Raw genomic sequence first — 19,491 nt, forward strand, 5'->3', positions numbered from 1 at the left:
TAGCTAAATGCGTCACGTGTTTGCTGCTACGTTTACTGTTGATCATGTAGCTCCTTAATGTAGGGATAAGATCTATGTACACACTACCCTCACCAGACCGCATTTGTCAGATTACACTTGGTTTGTTTTGTTTGTCCTTGTTGCATTTAAGGAAATCAATCTTGAATTTGAAGATTAAGGGGAAATTAACAAACTCAAGTTTTGAAAGGAAACAAATTGCTATAACATGATCAATCTGATAGCATGTTTGAAATCAAGTTACTTCTAAAATATTATATAGTTTTTGGGTGACGTAACATAACTCTTTATAAGAGGATAAAATTCATCAATATTCATATTTATGGGAAACACATTAGTTTGTGCAATATGCATCAACTAAAACGTGGGTTAGGTGACACCGTGCCACAGGGCGGGCTGATGTGGATGAGTCAAACGGACTAGCAGACTTCTAGGCTAATAAACCTCTACAGATGTGTCCGCCTCATCTGTAAGGACAAATAGTATTTGGGACATAGTTGGGGTTCACATGGTATTTGAGGCTTGATGTGGCCTAATATGATGGACAAATTCATGTGGGCCTAGGTCCAAAGCAGACAATACGTGTCATGAACTTGGGTTGTGACAAATATGATTTGAGTCAGTACTCCCCGGTCAAGTTTTTAAGTTGACAATCTTTTGATTTTTGAAGATGATGATGTGCACATGATATGTTAGGCGAATCACTCATCGAAAAGGTGAGTGGTTGGTTTGTTCAACCACTCAAAAAAAATCCCAAAATGTATTTATCATGAGTAGTCCTACTAGCTCCCTATCATACATTACTGTTTTATATAACTATCACAAGTTTGACAAGTTCAAATTCATTTTTATTAATAATGGCTAGATCCAAAGTTTTTGATACGACGTCTTCTGCAAGAAAATTACACTTTCAATTATTATTTCAATAGTTCCTTCTACTTGCTATTTATGTACAACAAATTTAAAAATAGATATATTTAGGATCACATAAAAGTTGGATGGACAGGAATCATTTACTTGTCTAAAAAGCATAAAGTTTTAGAAGAAATATCAAAACCTTACTATCAATAATCATTTTACACATTTGATATATATATGTGTAGTTGTGTACCTAAGGTACAATTTGAAATCCTAAAACTTCTTATTATATCCCTTTAATGAAATATACATTATCTCAGTATCGAGGTAGAGCTAAAATTATAATTACAGATTTGATAAAATTCAATAATTTAGTGGAAACTCTGTATTTCTATTATAGAAATCACTTGTGTATGATAATTTACCTAGAACTAGTGAGTTATCTTTTTAAAATACCAAATTCATAAATTTAAAATTTTGAATTTTTCATTATCTTGTCCACTTTTTCTTAAGGAAATTACATAATTAGTGAGATCATATAATGTAAAATCAAACTCCTCTCTCTAACTTTCAACAAAGAAAACTACTTTATTTTTCTCTATACGTAGTCAAACAGTAATCCACCCCACAACGAGTGGTCATAATAAAATCATGAACTATTCTCATTGATTAATCGGATAGATATGTGGTAATGAGAGAAGAATAAACTGGAATTAGTGGTGGCAAATGCAGTTTCGATTGGATTAGAGTACGTAGATTTAAAATGAATCGAGCTAAAATGGATTGGATTGCAATCCACATATTTATGGATTAAAAAATGGATTAGGTAATATATGAATTGAGTTAAATGGTTCTAATCCACAAAAAAAAAAAAGTTCAAATCTTTAATTGAGTTAATTGAAACCGGGTTTAACAATAAGAAAAATTATTTAAGAGTGTTTGGTATGGAATAAAATATTTTTCTAATTTTCCTACATTTGATTAGCTTAAATATGTTAGAAAATAATTTTCAAATACAATTATTTTCTCCTAATTTATGAAAAATGACTTGCCTACCTAAAGTAAGAAAAACATTTTCGAAAACTCTCTTTCAACCTCACCACCTAATCCACCCAAACCCGATTTGAGATTTGACCCCGATATCGTTCAGGGACCCGACTACTAACTCGGGACCCCACCTAAGACCTGATCCCAACTAAAGAACATACCTAAATCTAGACCCAGGACCCAACTCTCAGCTCTGCCTCGGAACCCTAACTTAGGATCCTATATGACCCCAACTCTTACTCAAAACCCAATTCCTCACTAGGATCCGACCTCGAACTAAGACTTAACCTGACCTCGATCCTAGACCTGACTTGACTCGAATTCAACTCAGGATCAGACTCTTGTCCTTGATGTCAACTCAGAACCTGATTCTCAACCCTCGACTCCGAGTCTCCGACCCTATACTCAATCCTCGACTCGAGGTGGGGTTGGGTAGGTGGGAGGTGGGAGTTACAAGGTGGGGTTAGGTGGAGATGGGGAATGCATTGGTGTGTTTGTATTGATTCAAAAAATGTTTTTCCTAAGAAAAAAAAGATTTTCCCCTATTTACTAAAAAGTAAGTTTAGTATATGAATATTCATATTTTGTCCATATTTGTTTATACTTTTTATAAGATAAAAGTAGACTGAAATTCATATACATTCAACTAAAATACAAGTGATTCAATTTATTAAAATACCAATTAAATAGATTAATTTTATAAAATATAAAATGAAAATAACAACCGTGATAAATAGAATAAAATTGACTAGGTGGTAATTTGTGTCCTCGTAGACAAAAAAAGAAATTATTGTAAATTCCAAGGAAGTTGTTGCTAACATTTTATAATGGCCGGTCAATCATTGATTTTTGTCTGCAAAACAATTAGAGGGTTTTTGTCTTCTTTTTAAAAAAAATTGAATCCTATTATTTGATGTTTTCAATTTTGGCATAAAACTTAAACGAGGAAATGATCTTCTGTGACCATTTATCATTTTAAATATAATAAAATATTTTTTCTTTTTATATTTTATGTGTTATTTTTAGATCTCTTAATTATAAGCAAATACTTCCTCCATCTATGATTGGAGCAGTTTCGCCTCTTGAAGAACAAGCTTTCGGACGGGTTAGAGGTGAAAGGGTGGATTGATGGTGGAGAAGTGGATGAAGTTTTGAAGAGGACAACTCTTCACTTTCCTCTTTCCACTTTTAGTTCTGTTAATTCCAGATTTTAATTCTTTTCATTTCTAATTTCTCTTTATTTGTTTGTTTATTGTTTTCTTTCTTTCCTTCCTTTATTGATTGAGCCTGCTGACTTGGGCCTGATCATTTGATGTATATTGCTCTTATTTTGATTAATAAAATCTGGCCCTTTGGACTTTTTAGTTTTAAAAAAAAATAAAAATCCTCCGTTCATATTTATATGTCATCCCTTTTTATAATAAAGGGAAAAAGGACAAATATACCCTTAAACTATCGTAAATGGTATACATATACCCTCCGTCATACTTTTGGTACATTGGTGCCCCTGCCGTCTAAAAACTAGAGCATATATGCCCTTCACTCTAACGGAAGGCTATATAGGGACACGTGGCACAATCTTGTCCGTCGATCTGATATTTAATAAATGTCGGGTCGATGGATAGGATTGTGACACGTGTATGTCCGTTATTATAAAGGGTATATATGCTCTAGTTTTTGGACGGCCAGGGCACCAATGTCCCAAAAGTATAACGGAGGGTATCTACATACCATTTACGATAGTTTGAGGGTATATTTGTCTTTTTTTCCCTTTTATAAATAGTTGGTTCATAATACTTGTCATTTTATAAAATCAATGCATAAATTATCATATTGTTCCTTTTTTACCCTTGTGAGTTATTAGCCTTGAAAATATACATTTGACCAACTTTAAAAAGCTAAGTAAAGGATTCATGTTCATTGGTTAAATTAATTAATCAAAATAAATTAATTCATATTCATTGATTGAAAACTTGAATTCCAAAAAAATTAAATAAGGGTGGGTACAAGGGTAAAGTTACATCATTTCTTAATGCAAGTGCAAAGTAAAAATGTGATATATAAAAAGAGACGGAGAAAGTATAAAATTAGAAACAAAGTTCTAAGGGACTAAAAACTAAGACCAACAATCAAGACTGAGATCGATTTTGTATAGTTCATTACAAAATTATTTTTAATTTTATGGTCTTTTTACAAGAGATTCTCATTTTTACATATACAAAATCCAAAAATAACACATAAGGGATGGTCGTTTGTACACAAATACAAAGGATTTTGGTGTCCAACAAGATTGGTTCTACCTTTAGTTTCCAGTGAAAAATAAATTCCAATTACAATCCAATAATGAGAATATTAATGACTTCATAATCTTAGCAACTTTGCCAAAATCAGGTACTACTTGGTTAAAAGCTCTAATTTTTAGCATCATTAACCATCATGATCATCATCAATTTTCAATCAACAAAAGCCAATTACTTACTTCTAATCCTCATGAATTAATCCGTTTCGATTTTGCTATCATGTACAAAGTAAATCCTCATCAAAGTTCAATTTTTCCAAAAATATTTGCAACTCACACACCTTATGATGCTCTTTCTTAATTCAATTCAACGATCCGATAGTAAGATCATATATTTATGGAGAAATCCTCTAGACCAATTCATTTCTACGCGATGAGGTGTTCACTTTTCATATTTGAACTATCAGGTGTTCACTCTGCAACGTTTTCGTGAGTTTCCTAACTGAACTATCATGTGTTCACTTTTCATACTTAAACTATCACTAGTTATTTATTAAAACACACACCAACAATTAGTTGTTTCTTTTTCCGACCAGAATGATCGTGGTAATATTCCAGGTAGGAAAAGAGAATAATAATTAGTTGAGATGTGTTTCAATAATTTTTTTTGGTGATAATTCAAATAGAAAAAGTGAACATACACCTCATAGTTTAAGTTGGAAACTAACAAAAATGTGATACTTTGATATTTGTTTTTGATCATTAATTCTTCCAATTAAGGAACATTTTCAATCCAAAATTTAATGTTAAGAGCAATTATCCAGTAGATAAAAGAGCGCAACTTTAATTCAATTCTACTCCCTCCGTTTCATATTGCTTGATCCTTGTTGACCTGACACACCTTATAAAAAAAAGCTTTGATTAGAGATGTAATTTTTCTAAATTCAGAATTCTAAATTTGATTACTATGAGAAAAATAATAAAATTTTCTTAATTTGCTAAATTTAACAAATCAAATAAAATATTTATTTTTAATATATGAGTCAAGTAAAATAATAAAAAAATATAGCTACCTAAGTCCTAACTATTGAAAATTGTGTAATAACGAAGTGAAAGTGAAACTTCAAATTATTTAAATATATATTCCTTCTTTTATTTACTTTTATATCCCAATTTTTTTTTTTAAAAAAAAAGTAGTAAAAAGAGACCCCAGGTTGCGTGGTCAGAAAGGCCATATCGTAATAAATTTATTTTCTTTCATTTCGTTAATCATTGATTTATTAAAGGAAAGACGACTTCTATACATATCTTTAATATAAAAGTCATCACTTTCAAAATTATTTTTTTGCAGACAATGAGACAAATGATAAACAAACAAACAAAAATAATAAAGTAAAATAATACGGTCCTTGGATTACCTTAGTTGGACGACCATATCAAAAATTGACAGACCCTTTTTGTGGTATTAAATATTAAAATACTTACATTAATAAAGCCAAAAAGATAGCATAATAACAAATTCAAACTAATTAATTCAACAACAAAAAAAAATCGTGGAATTGAACCAGTGAGGTGTGAAAAGAATAGAGTATAATATAGATTTTATCGTTATTTTAGCGTGGCGGAGTTAAAAATTTTATTTTAATAATCATGTTTAAAAATAAGTCAAGATTCAAACTCATGACCCCCCCTAAAGCTTGAACTTTCCTTGCGCGCCAGAAACCATTAGGCTACAACACCTCTTTGTTTCAAGGGTATCTAAACTATGTTATTTAACTATTTTGCGTATCATTTAACTTGTATATACAATGTAATTTGTCCGCTTGGACAACATGAGTACACTGTAGCTCCACCACTGCTATCTTATAGATACTATATTAAAGTGATCTTTAGCGTTAATTAATTAACAGCAATAGTGTAATTGCCGTCAAATATATTTTTAGAAGCAATTACTAGTCACAATTATATTTTAGTACTCTTTATTAATGTCACTAAAGCTTATAGCGTGAATCTAATGACAATAAAAATTTTAACACTTTTTATTAATGTACATATTTATTATTGCTTGTAGCTATTTTAATTATAGTAAAAAATACAAAAACCGATATCAATAAATTCAATTCGGGGAAACATTGCTTTTGATAATTTCCTTGTGCCGCTGTTGTAATATCATGATGATGAACGTTGCAACCATACATAGTTTAACCATATAAAAAATAATAAAATATTTGAAAAACTTTATGGGGGTATTATTATTATTATTATAGGAGTATAATATAATTTTGGAGGAATAGAGAGTGATCAATGATTTGATAATTGAAAGATACATAAAGATATGAAAGTGATAAAAGATGATCAGATAATGAAAAGATAGTGACAGCTGCTTGACAGGGAGTTAGAGAGAGAAACTGTGATTTAGAGAGAGAATTTTTATTAAGTTAATACACTCTCCGTTTCATATTAGATAGATATTTTTTTATTTTATACGATAATTAACAAATTATTAATAAATTGACCAACTTTATTATTTTGTCTTTTGTTTAATTAGCCTCTTCAATATTTGTGTAAGCTTTCAAAGACAGTATTAATTATAGAAGTAAAATAAATTTTTTTAATTCTGTCTTGATTTAATATGTAATTAAGTAATATGCTATAAATATTTTTAATAAACTGTTCATCTAAGAGTATAAAACTTCTAGAAATTGAAAATATATTTTGTCAAAAAAGGTAGGTCTACTAGCAACAATTGATAGATAGGCTTTGTAAAGGGTTATAATGGATGTAGCATATTAATGGACATGTGTACTAAGAGAGAATAGAGGGTGAAAAAAGATAAAGTGCTTTTTGTATATCCACCAATTAAGACTTAATCGTGTTTGATATTTATTTTGAAATTTAATTAATTTAAAGTCGCACATATATAATATAAGGGTAAAATAGCCTTTGTTATTAGTTTCAACTCAAAATCTCTGATAAGTATGAAGGATATTTTAATATTTAAATAAAAAAATATTATATATAAGACTTGCGAATTTCTCATTAGTAAAGTCGAATTTGTGAACTTCTCTTTAGTGAAAGCGAATTTGCAGCAACCATGACTTAGTTAATTGATAATCGAAAGAATTTCTTGATTTTCAAGACTTAGATATTATATTTGCTCAAAGATATTTTGTCATAAACCCTAATCGTTATTATCTACAATAGAAAATCTTGTCTTTTCCACCTATAATGGTATGTACATATGACATAAATAGGGTTTTAGGAGGAGGACTAGTTAATGGACCAATTAACACTTTTTATGGATAGACTTAATTCTATAAAATAATTTTGACGGGTATTTTTATTATCACAATCTTTAGTTGTGACCAATTGACATGAAATCATGTATTAACATAAAATATTTTTGTTAGGAAGCATTTATTCTTAATGCTAGATTTTTTATTACATGAATTTAAATTTTGTTGGACAGTAATATGAGTATAGACATGGGATGAATAACCAAAAATATATTATTTTCTTATTTCCTTTTCCTTTTCCTTCTATTCTTCCAACCCAAAGATTTAATGTTAATTCTTGAATACAATTATAAGATGACCAATTTATTCATGTATGTACCAAACAGTTTAATATATTATTTTAAATGGTTTGTTAGTTTTTGTTATTATATGTTATCTCTAGTACAAAAAAAATATAGGTATGGTGAAATAAATATTTGAATTTGAGAGATAGTGTGTCACACTTGTGGATCCTCAAACAAAATGTCATGATATTTTTGCCCTTTTTCATGAAAAGACCAAAAAAATTACAATGTTAAATGATATACATATATATCTTGTCACTAAATATGAGAAGCAAAAAAGAATCACACTACAATATACTTATAAGTAAAATATATAGTGAGTATTTTTTTTTTCTCTCTTGATGATAGAATGGAAAAGGAGAGTACAAAATTAAACAAGACCCCCACACCATTCCTCTCTTATTGATAAGTAGGGAATTGAATTATTAGATGAGTGAGTGTGCAACTTTTGGGAAGCAAATAAGGATGGGGCCCTAATTTCATACCACAAAAAAAAATTAAAAAATTAAAATATAATGGTATCCAAGAAATCATAACTTCATTACGTTCTTGTCAAGAAGAATATAATTTTAACTTTTGATAGTAATAAAACTAGTAATCATTCTTTAAGAAGAACTTTCAGACAAGAATAAATTGCTCGGATGGTAAGTAAGCAACTCTTACTTCTAATTTTAAGATTGTGAGTTCGAATCACCAAAAAAATAAAAAGGTTGGCAGCTCTTCGAGGAAGAGGTAAAAAAAATATATAAGAAAACTTCGATATAAAAAACCTATCATAAGAACTTGAGACATGAGATATGAATCTTTCAACACTTTAGAAAATTAAATACCTTTTTAACTTAAAATCTAACACTAATAGCAAAACTATATGCATAAACAAAGAAGTTTAACCTACTATTAGAAGGAATGGGATTATTTTCCAATCTAGAAGAATAAAATTTTAACTTTTGATAGTAATTTATTAAATGAAACTTTTATCCAATATATTCACTCATCAAAATAATATAGTAGTCAAAACATTTTTTTTTATATATACTAATGTGTAGTTTATATAAAATATACACACTTTACACAATAATATACATTTAAGTAGTGAATGTAATTATTTTTTTATCAATGGGTTAAATATGTAACTTGCCTAATTTAATTTGCTGCTATTTTGTGAGGATAGTAGCCTTTCAACAATAATTATTGTCTCGTTATTATTTTGAGCAATAAAACTAATTTCTACTTTTAAAACAAATTACGTGACATAATTTTCTTTTGTCACTTTAAATTCTTTTTTTTACACTCAAACAAATAATTAAGGAGTGTTTTGAATTACTAGTTTTAAAAACCTTTTATTTTAAAAAAATATATATCAGGTCAAACAATGCTTCATAAATTAAAATTAAATAATAATTGTGTGAGGATATTATTTATATTTTATCTATACAATTTTATTTTCCATAAATAGTAGTTTGAGATATTTTATGCACTAAATTGACTTTTAACTATAAAAGAAAAGTGTTGTTTAGTGATTATTCAAATGATGAGTGGCAACAAAAATTATGGAAAAGGGTAGAAAGAAAAGGAAAAGCAAGAATGAGAGTGACTGCAAAAAGTGAAGAAGAAAATAGAAAAAAGGGTTTTGGGGAAAATTAAAAATCTCATTAACAAATGGTACTTTTTGCATCAATACATACTACTTAGTTTACTGGATACACTTGCTAAAAATAGCAAAAAGAAAAATAATACTTACTCTAGATAATCTATGTTTTTACTTAATTTGTGAAAATAACCTATGTTTTCTTTATTAATTTTTTTCTTTTTTACTAGATTTTCCTTTACTTTAACTCATTAACAAATACCTTGTTCCTTTATGCATCACTATAGAGTTAGTCATTTGTTTCAATATACATGATACTCTCAAAATTACGAGATTTAAATTTATAAATTTTAATTGTAAAAGTATATATAAAAGCTTTATAATTTTCGAAATAATTTTATATACAATTTAAAACTATATAAAAATTACTAATACTTATAAATTAAAAATAATTAACAAATTCAATTTTTTTATTAACTCTTGAAATTTGATTGTGCAATATAAATTGAGAGACAAAATATATTTTTCTTTTTTGATTTTTCACCTAGTATATTGAAGTCTGACTATATTTCAATCTCAGAATAATACTTTTAACAAAAAAAATTTCATACTCATAACTTGAATATCTCAAAATAATACTTCTAACAAGATTTTTTTTCATACTCATAACACGAATACCAGTATATCTATGCTAAAATACCTTTTTTTTTTTCATTTTCTCAAAATAATCTCTATTTGTTTTTGGACTTTTTCCTGTTTTCTTCCTTTTCTTTTCTGACACACAGTGAGAGACTCTGATAGGCACGCGCGCTCAAGCACATTTTTCCCAAATTAATTAGAGCATTGGATTGTTATTCCACTGCAGATTTAGAATAATGGGGTTATTCAATTGAGTGAAGAAATTTTGTTGGATTAATTTGGTGGATTAGTGTGGAGGGGGGCCTTGTTCTTGAAGTCTTTCTTAGGGCACTTTTTTCTGGGGATTTTTCAGGGACTTCATTGTTGCTGACAGGTGAGGTGGGGTGAGGTTTCTTTTGAATTTGATTGTAAAGATTCAATCTTTATATGTTTTCTTGACATGGGGTTTGCTTAATTCAATTCTTGAATTAACTTGATCTTCTCCTGCTCTATATTGACTTGTCTCTTGGTGCTAAAGAGTTTTTACAGTTCAGTTGTTTTATCTTTCATGTGTGTAAGATATTCTCTTTGTTTATGTATATGTTTTTCTGTATTTATTAGCTTAGTTGTGGTGGTACATACTGAGGTGAGAACAAAATAAACGGTGCATTTATTTCTATATATGATATGACCTATTGCTTACAAAGTTGCTTGTTGGTTTCTGATTGTATCTTTGCTTTCTATGGAAGTGCACAAGTTGTTTTCTTTCAGTAGATTTTGGGATATTTTGAGTTTTCTTTTTTGTTCTTGCTAATGCTGCTTCATGTTAATGTAAATTCCAGGTGCAGCTTATTGATTACTTTGGTTTGTACAATGTTATAAGGTGCCTCGGTATGGATGTGGTAAGGTTAATTCTGTTGTTGTCAAACTATAATGCTATTTTATTCGTGTTTTTTTTATGGTTATTCGAATTAATGGAACTAGTACTTCATATAGAACATTTCCTTTCAAGGTTGAATTAGGGGGAGCTTTTGCAGCTAAGCAGATGTTTTAATGAATTACCAGACAGGAAAGTTCAAAATATGGATAGACTGGATTTAGGATTCAATCACTCTGGATCTGTGCAATCAGAGGAGTCAGCCCTGGATTTGGAGAGAAATTATTTCAACCAACGTCCTTTGTCAAGTCCACCACCACTGCAAGCCTTTGCATCAGGTTGTCAGGTCGCCGAGAGCAATGCTGCCTACTTCTCATGGCCTTGCCGCTTGGATGCTGCTGAGGACCGGGCCAATTACTTTGGTAACCTTCAGAAGGGGGTTTTACCTGAAACCCTGGGGGGACGTCCCACGGGACAGCAAGCTACAACATTGCTTGAAGTTATGACCATTAGAGCATTTCATAGCAAAAACTTGCGCCGCTTTAGTCTTGGTACAGCAATCGGATTTCGTATCAGGCGAGGTGTTTTGACAGAGATACCAGCTATTCTTGTCTTTGTTGCCAGAAAAGTTCACAGGCAATGGCTCAACCTTGTCCAATGCCTACCGGCTTTTCTTGAGGTTTAATCTTGTTGGAACCCCTGTACTTGCATTTAGTATAAACAGTTTTAATGTAATGATTTTATTGCTTAGGTGGCACTAATGAATTAAGGCTTTATTATCAATTTTTTTCATTACCCTTCTGTGTTTATTCTGCTAACAGTCCTTGTTCTTCATGGAACGCGGTTAAGTAATAAAAGTCTTTCACCAAACGGTAAAAAATCCCATGTCTAAATCGGTATAGGATCTATTACATTAACATGCACTGAAGTTCAGTAGATTCACTAACTTCTTTTTGTTTCTTTTGATAACGGTGGTGTCCGGGCCAGCTTTGGTTCATTGACTTTTCTGGAGTCTAACTGTTCTGCCAATACTATTGGGCTTGAGAATCTTTCGTAATTGGGCAGGGACCAGGTGGTGTTTGGTGTGATGTTGATGTTGTGGAGTTCTCATACTTTGGGGCACCTGCAGCAACTCCAAAGGAACAGCTATATACTGAACTTGTTGATGGTTTACGGGGAAGTGATCCATGCATTGGTTCTGGTTCCCAGGTAATTGCCTCTTCTTGATCAGAATGTCCTTTCATTACTATGCATCAAGATAGTGTAAAAAAATTACAAGTGTTTAGCACTGAGCTTCGAGAAATTCTGTCCAACTACTGTAGGAACGTTTCCTTTACACCAAAGTGAAATATTAAACTCTTAATCCTCTATGTCTATTTCTCAATTCCATCAGATATTCATTTGTTCCTTTTCCCCTCGTCCACAGAATGCATGTGCAGGCTAGTTGCGCGAACTTCCTCATCATTTTTTTTATAGTAATAAGGTATTGTATTAAAAGTGAATCAGAACTACGCAAGTGCTTCAAAACATAGTTACAAGTTGTGCAATTCCCCAATCATATCTTACAAGGCATATGTATCCTGTACAAAGCTAGTTTGCACCAAAAAAAGCTAGCAACATAATGGCTCTAAACTTAAGGCTAAGAATGTTTGTCCTTTTGCCTTTAAAAATTCTGTTTTTTCCTTCTAACCAGACAGCTTGGGATATAGTATTCCAAAATTTGAGGCCTTTTTTATGTGATCTGATTCGGTCCCAGGCTCCCAGCACATAAGATATTATTGAGTAGAGAAAGGCATAGTCTGACACATGCCAAGTAAAGCAAAAATTGAATTCCACGGCTGTGGTGTGGTCTTGCAATGGAGAAAAAGGTGATTGGCTTCTTCAGGGTGTTCTATTTCCCTATTTTGTTCAATCTACATGTCACTGGGGTCTTCTCCACTGTTTCTGGTCAGAAGTAAGAACACAAGGAATACACTGAACTCTATAGCACTACTGCGAATTCACAACAAAGGAGTAGATGATTCATGTCCTCCCTGTTCCTCTTGCACATGCAACACCTATTCAACTTTAGACAGCCCATTCTCTTCAAGTTGTGTGCTGTTGGAGTATACCGTGCGGCACTCTTACCAAGAAAGCTACTTTTGGGAGCCTTATTCCTCAAACACACTCCCACAAAGCTTCCTACCTTGTTGTGTGATACGATATCCTGGAAAACATTCTACCAACAGTTTTCTCCACATCATCCTGTCATGGTCCTTTACAATGTCAACGTTGTTATCTTTCTGTACAAGATCTACATCTCATCCCATTCCCAATCTTGGATAAGTTTCCAAAGGATATGTTCATGGTCTATCCTTATGCATCCATTCATTGTTGCCTGTTGGTCAGGGTGCTTTTTCTTTTTATGTAGTTCTTTATCTCATTGTGGTGAATTTTATTCATTTCGATGTTTGTTATGCAGAGATTAATGAACTTATAAATTTCATGATCTATGTAAATGATTGGTCTTCAAAGAAATAATTAGTTGTTTTATTAAAAAACTGAACTCATGTTTGATTAAGACATTAGCTGTAAGAAACTTTTTGCTAATCTTGGATGAACTTAGGATTTTTGATCCTCGATAAGAGAGTTTCAGGATCATGGAATCCTTTTCTATCACATGGGAAGTGCTGTAGAACAATTTTTTTTCTCCAAGTAATTACAAATCCTGTATTTATCAGCATGAAGAAACTAACGGAGGGGATTAATCTATTCTGAAAATGGTGAAATCCGTAAATGAAATTTAAGTGAGCTCACATCTCTGAAATTGTAAATATCGTATTAAGGGCATCAATTGCAGGATTTTTTTTCTCTCTACATTACCGGAGTATACAGTTTTTATCAACAATCTGGTATCGTTAATTTACCCATATAACAAAAGCATCAGTTTTCTATCCTCCTATATGAATCTTCCAGAACCTTCATGAACTGTGAGTACCAATCGCTGCAACACCAAAGGTTGATTTTTTGAGTCAAAACTATCTGATTGTTACTCTCTTTCTTCAGTCACTACCTATATAGAATTGCCAACTACCATTAATTTCGATTCTTCTCTATAGCCTATCCAGTACCCATCATCTTAAGACTGCTCTGACACCTTAACTTTTTGAAACGTCAAGCACCTCTGCAAGGTCCTCTCTCCTTTATTCAGGTGGCACAGTTTCATCACCAGTGGATTAGTAGGCAAAAAGTGGTTTCCTAGTGGACAATGTACATATATTTTACATAATAAAGAGATTGTCCAAATGTGTTTTATCAAATTGAAACAGTAAGATGTATACTAGGAAAATATTATTTATTCTACGTGCGACCTTTGAGGAAGTATTGTTCGAGTTTTCCATATCTGTCAGCAAGAGAACCCCGTTTCCCCACCTCTTGTTTGTTGTTTGTACTTTTCTTATCTTTATTGAAAACATATTAGAATATTGTTGTGGTTACCTTGTATCCAAGGGATGATATTGGTACTAGATAGAGGATTTTCTAATTCATGAATCCTTACATTCATGTGTAGTTGGTTATTGGCTAAATGTTTTGAGATTCCTTCTATCTTCATTAAGAAGAGTCATATCTTTGTCGAATCAAGTATTATTTTATTTAAGTTCCTGACTCAACAAGAAATAAAGGCGCATATCTATTCTAGAAAGAATCTCCTCCTCCTTTCTATAATGCCGGCTAGACTTAACAAATTAAATCTTTTCAAATGAGTAGAGGTGTAGATCTTGAAATTGTACATAGCACCTAGGCTGTCCCCATGCTAGATGTGATCTGCACAGGAGCAACAACAACAACAACATACCCAGTGTGATCTCATTAGTGAGGTGTGGGAGGGTAGAGTGCACACAAACCTTACCCCTACCTCATATAGATAGAGAGACTATTTCCGATTGATCCTCAACTTAAATAAAGCCGTGCTAAACAGTTTGAAAAGGGGATACAATCATACAAATATGGGAGCAATAACAAGAACAAATTAATGTGAAATGGAGAATGCTACACAACAAACAAGATGTTCGGCCTGAATAGTGGAGGAGTGGAGAAGAGAAAGGAATTCCTCACAACTTGTTTGGTGCGACATTTCAACTGCCATTAGCTAATCGTGTGTCACGGATATGTCACCAGTGGATAGGTAACGCCTATTTAATGCTTAACCGATGGTCATTTAAAGCTGGTTGCTGCATTGTGAGAAGAAAAACAATGTATTGGTGGTGAGTCTGGTGGGTTTGCCAATCCATCAGTGATGTCTGAATATGTTTTGACAAATTGGTGATGCTACAGAGGCTACTTGGATATTGATCTTAACATGCCAAGGTCAAAGTCTGGTTGAAGACGGGTGAAACACACCGAATTGGCGAATTCTCTACTGTACTGATCGAAGATGGATATTACTCTTACTGGGTTTTACTGGAGAAGGGAACTGAACTCATAACAAATCCTAGCAAGATAATCATAGAGATGGAACACAGAAATAAATAAAAAGTTGGGCGACACGAACACACAAATATGCAATTGATAGAGAACACACCAAAGATAATGTTAACTTTAACTCTGTGTTTCTTAAGAGACACAGAGTTACTGCTCTTAGAAGTTAGAATTCTGATTGTTAGCTATCAAGAGAGACTTTCATGGATTGGCATACTCTCGTTGTGGATTTGATCTTTATTAGTTGCTCTATCCCATTTTATGTGACTTTCCTTTGTAGTATGTCCCTAAAAGTATGACGTCCTCTTTTTTGAAAGTATCTAATTTTAGCATCCTCTTTTTACCCTTAATGACATTACTTGTTGGGATCCACCAATTATTAAAGTTCATTCTTTTATAAGGAAAAAAAATCCATGTGTAACTCTCATCACCACTCGTTTAAAAGGGTTATTTTTGGATTACATGTCAAAAGTCTTTTTGTCATACCCAGTCAAACACCTTCACATAAAATGTGATGGAGAGAGTACAATTCAGCCATTTAGACACATATTCGTTTCTTTTTGAGGTGGTAGATATATATTCTTTTCTTTTTTGTTCTTTTAGGGAAACTGATGGAACATTGATAAAGTATTTGTTGGGTCATATGGTGAATTGTGTTAAAACCTCATTTGAAAGTTTGAAATATTAAAGGAGGGTGCTTTTTTAATTCACTTATTTCTATAGAACATGTCCCTTCACATGCTAACATATTTCTTTTTCTTGGACCTATCACGTAAACTATTTTCTTTTTGGTGGCAGCAGGATTCGAATGAAGGATTTCTATCTGCTTCTATATTTTAGTGTTGGACATGATAATAAAAAGATATAATATATGTGAAGTGTTGTTGATCCTAAGAAGTTCGTAATTTTTGTATCCCGTGGAATTAGTCGAGGTGCGCGAAAGTTGGCCCGGACCCCACGGTCATGAAAAGAAAAGTTCTTAATATTTAGAATGTGACATTTTATTGTAAACAGTGGTTAAATGGTTTACCGGTTGATTTATCTAAAGATGGATTGCTTTTCTAGCCTTACCTAAGTATGCCATTTATGCATTTCTAGTCCTCTTTTCCTTGTATATATAATCCTAGTCAATTTTGTGATGTAGATACAAAAAGTGGATTTGAAGTGAGCCTACCGTGAAAGTGATTGATCTGATTTTAAAATATTTGATGTTTGCAATTTTCTCCATTATGCTTTCATGGAGTAACTTTTAACTTCAAGATTACCCAAACATACTAAATACACCTTTTCTTCTATCACACTCTGCATTGCAACACTAGATTTTATACTTTCTTTGTCCCATTTTTTCCCTGTGTAGGATGGACCTAAAATTTATTACCTAGAGATAAATTGCAAGTAATTGAAGAGAAATTGGTAAACGAGGTACTTTTATTGATTGGAGATTTTATAAGCTTAACAGTAGGACGAAAGTAACTTCTGAAGTTAGTTATGATGTTTAAAAGGTAATCCATTGTTAAGGAAAAAAATTCCTCTTTTAAGAATGTTGACACCAAGCCCATGTTGAGATAAAAGTAATTACTTTTCTTGATCCTGCAGATTTATTGTCTTAATTGATTTGGCTTCACATAACATTTTATTCTGAAGTAACCTTTTTGTCTTTCATATGTCCTAGGTTGCTAGTCAGGAAACATATGGAACCTTGGGTGCGATTGTTAAAAGTCGGACAGGAATCAGGCAGGTTGGTTTCCTTACCAATCGTCATGTAGCAGTTGACTTGGATTATCCAAGCCAGAAAATGTTTCATCCTCTGCCACCTAGCCTGGGGCCTGGGGTGTATTTAGGTGCTGTGGAGAGGGCTACATCCTTCATAACAGATGATCTTTGGTATGGCATATTTGCTGGTACAAACCCAGGTAATGTAAATGGTGTTTGTTGTATCATACTTTTGCCCGATTGAACAACAGTAGTGTTTCGAATTGGATCCAGACACCCATGTATTCTGGTTGTGATGTTGTAATCTTGCAGAAACATTTGTTCGAGCTGATGGAGCATTTATTCCATTTGCCGAAGATTTCAACATGTTGAATGTAACGACGTCTGTGAAAGGAATAGGAGACATAGGTGATGTCAATAAAATAGACTTACAGTCTCCTGTTGGTAGCGTCATTGGTAGGCAAGTGGTGAAAGTTGGAAGGAGCTCTGGTCTTACGACTGGGAACATTATGGCCTATGCCCTGGAGTATAATGATGAAAAAGGAATTTGTTTCTTTACAGATTTTCTAGTTGTTGGTGAGAACCAACAGACATTTGATCTTGAAGGTGACAGTGGTAGCCTCATTCTCTTGACTAGCCCAGAGGGGGAGAAGCCACGACCTATAGGAATAATTTGGGGGGGAACTGCCAATCGAGGTCGTTTAAAATTGAGAGTTGGCCAACCTCCTGAGAATTGGACTAGTGGGGTTGACTTGGGGCGTCTCCTTGATCTTCTTGAACTTGATCTCATTACATCCAACGAGAGTCTCCAAGGTTGGTATCTCTCAGCATCTAATGCTTCTTAGTCGGTATCAGTACTTCCATTTTAAAAATTGACATGATATGACATGAAGTGCAACCCCTTCCCCTGCCACGAAAAGGGTTATACATGGAGTGTGGTTCTGGGAGGGGAAGGACTCACCAAGTATGTTGTTACTTTTTGCATGGTCATGTTGTTAAAATACAAGCTTAAATTATAAATGGCTTGGTTAGTATAGGATTATTAGCTCTATAAAAGGTGTCCCCAGTATGGAAGGATAGATAAACTATACTAAAGACTATATTGGTTTATTGTGCCAGTTATAACAGTTTGGTCTTTGAGGAAATATTTGTGAAATGTGATGGAACATAAAAATTGTAGATATAACTCCAAAAACTTAGTATTCAGTCTAATAAAAGCTTTGATTTCTAATTTTTGCCTTCAAATTTTCTTGATCTCTATCATTTATTATTTCATCTCTGTAGTCCCTACTTCTGTATTCACTTCCTCTAAATCAGTTGCATTGCAAGATCAAATTATTGCATCAGCTGCGGGTACTGGTTCTGCTGTTGGAGGGTCGTCACCAGCAGAGCGGATTCAATTGAAAGCTGAAGAAAACTTTGAGCCAATCAATTTAAATGTCCGACAAGATCCCATTGATGATGAATCTGACGAAGGGATAGTTCCACCACTCGAGCATAAACACTTCCACATTCAGGATGGAAATAAAGCAACTCCCTGCGTTGAGCATCAGTTTATCCCAAGTGTCTCTGGGATTCAACATGGAAATGGGGAATTAAAAAGACTCTCTGTGATGGGAGGATCAGATGATGAGATGTATGTTTCTTTGCAGCTAGGGGAGCAGCGCGAACCAAAGAGAAGGAAACAATGATGAGTCGTCTCCGTTTGGCAAAAAAAAAAAAAAAAAAGAGTGAATTGCCTCATTTAATTTGCTTCATTTGTCTTTGGGAGGCTCAGTCATGCACTGAGCTGGGAGGACTTGTAGTATTATTTAAGCCCCCCACCAGTATGAGTATTATTATTATTATTATTATTCTTTCACTTTTAATTCATGAAGCTACATATAGAGGTTAGATATTAAGTTGTACAATATGTAAGAAATGTGTTTAGAAGAGAAGTGTATCTATTTGTTGTATCATTTCTGTGAAGCTGTCATACAAAATTTATGAAGTGGAGGAAGCCCCAGAACTGTCATTTTGTATCCATGTCTTTAACTCAAGAAGATCAGAGAATGTGCAACTTTCCAAGGAAGTATGTAATACAAAAACAATATTTTGAGTAACTGCATGTGTTTAGCAGAAACTGTATATGAACCTCAGCTTCTACATAAATGAGGGAGGTAGTTGTTCCTTTTAATAAAAATAAATATATGTTTTTATCAAAACTTTTCCAAATTCAAAATACCAATCACTTTTTGATTGGTGTAACAACATTTGTTTAATTGATCAAAACTATTTTAGAATCTTTGCAACTTTTTCACTGAGTTGCAAAGAAGTCTTTAGTTGTCTTCATAATTTTACCTTTAAAGACTCCGTTTCACGCCTTACAGCCATATGCGTATCACCTGGCTTATTCTCGATACTCATTCGTTCACTAACTTCTCTTTCATTTTCAGATAGTTTAGAACTCCTCCATTGTTGATTTTTTTAAGATTAGCATCATCAACACATGTTGT

At 32.6% G+C, this 19,491-nt stretch overlaps 1 protein-coding gene across 8 annotated transcripts; it reads left to right on the top strand.

Moving 5' to 3' along the window:
• The first annotated feature begins 10,094 nt into the window (after positions 1-10,094).
• Positions 10,095-19,098, top strand: LOC102599770 (uncharacterized). Of its 8 annotated transcripts, none has more exons than XM_015303058.1 (7): positions 10,095-10,352; positions 10,791-10,850; positions 10,961-11,504; positions 11,891-12,034; positions 16,956-17,196; positions 17,309-17,809; positions 18,281-19,098. In XM_015303058.1, exons 3-7 carry the CDS (start codon positions 11,031-11,033, stop codon positions 18,685-18,687), a joined length of 1,767 nt encoding a protein of 588 aa, XP_015158544.1. In that variant the 5' UTR covers positions 10,095-10,352; positions 10,791-10,850; positions 10,961-11,030; the 3' UTR covers positions 18,688-19,098. The 8 variants fall into 8 exon arrangements, with proteins under 8 accessions (XP_015158544.1, XP_015158545.1, XP_006362584.1 ...); XM_015303059.1 differs by having other exon boundaries at positions 11,014-11,504; XM_006362522.2 differs by having other exon boundaries at positions 10,095-10,347.
• Positions 19,099-19,491: the final 393 nt, after the last annotated feature.

The sequence above is a fragment of the Solanum tuberosum genome, unplaced genomic scaffold (genome assembly GCF_000226075.1).
Source record: "Solanum tuberosum cultivar DM 1-3 516 R44 unplaced genomic scaffold, SolTub_3.0 scf00406, whole genome shotgun sequence".
NCBI lineage: Eukaryota > Viridiplantae > Streptophyta > Magnoliopsida > Solanales > Solanaceae > Solanum > Solanum tuberosum.

What these genes read in the sequence shown, in the direction of transcription:
- LOC102599770 (XM_015303058.1), top strand. Translation starts at nt 11,031, where the DNA reads ATGGATAGACTGGATTTAGGATTCAATCACTCTGGATCTGTGCAATCA. An exon ending in ATTTGCTGGTACAAACCCAG is followed by an intron (nt 17,197 to 17,308) that starts GTAATGTAAATG and finishes GTAATCTTGCAG; the next exon opens with AAACATTTGTTCGAGCTGAT. An exon ending in ATCCAACGAGAGTCTCCAAG is followed by an intron (nt 17,810 to 18,280) that starts GTTGGTATCTCT and finishes TCATCTCTGTAG; the next exon opens with TCCCTACTTCTGTATTCACT.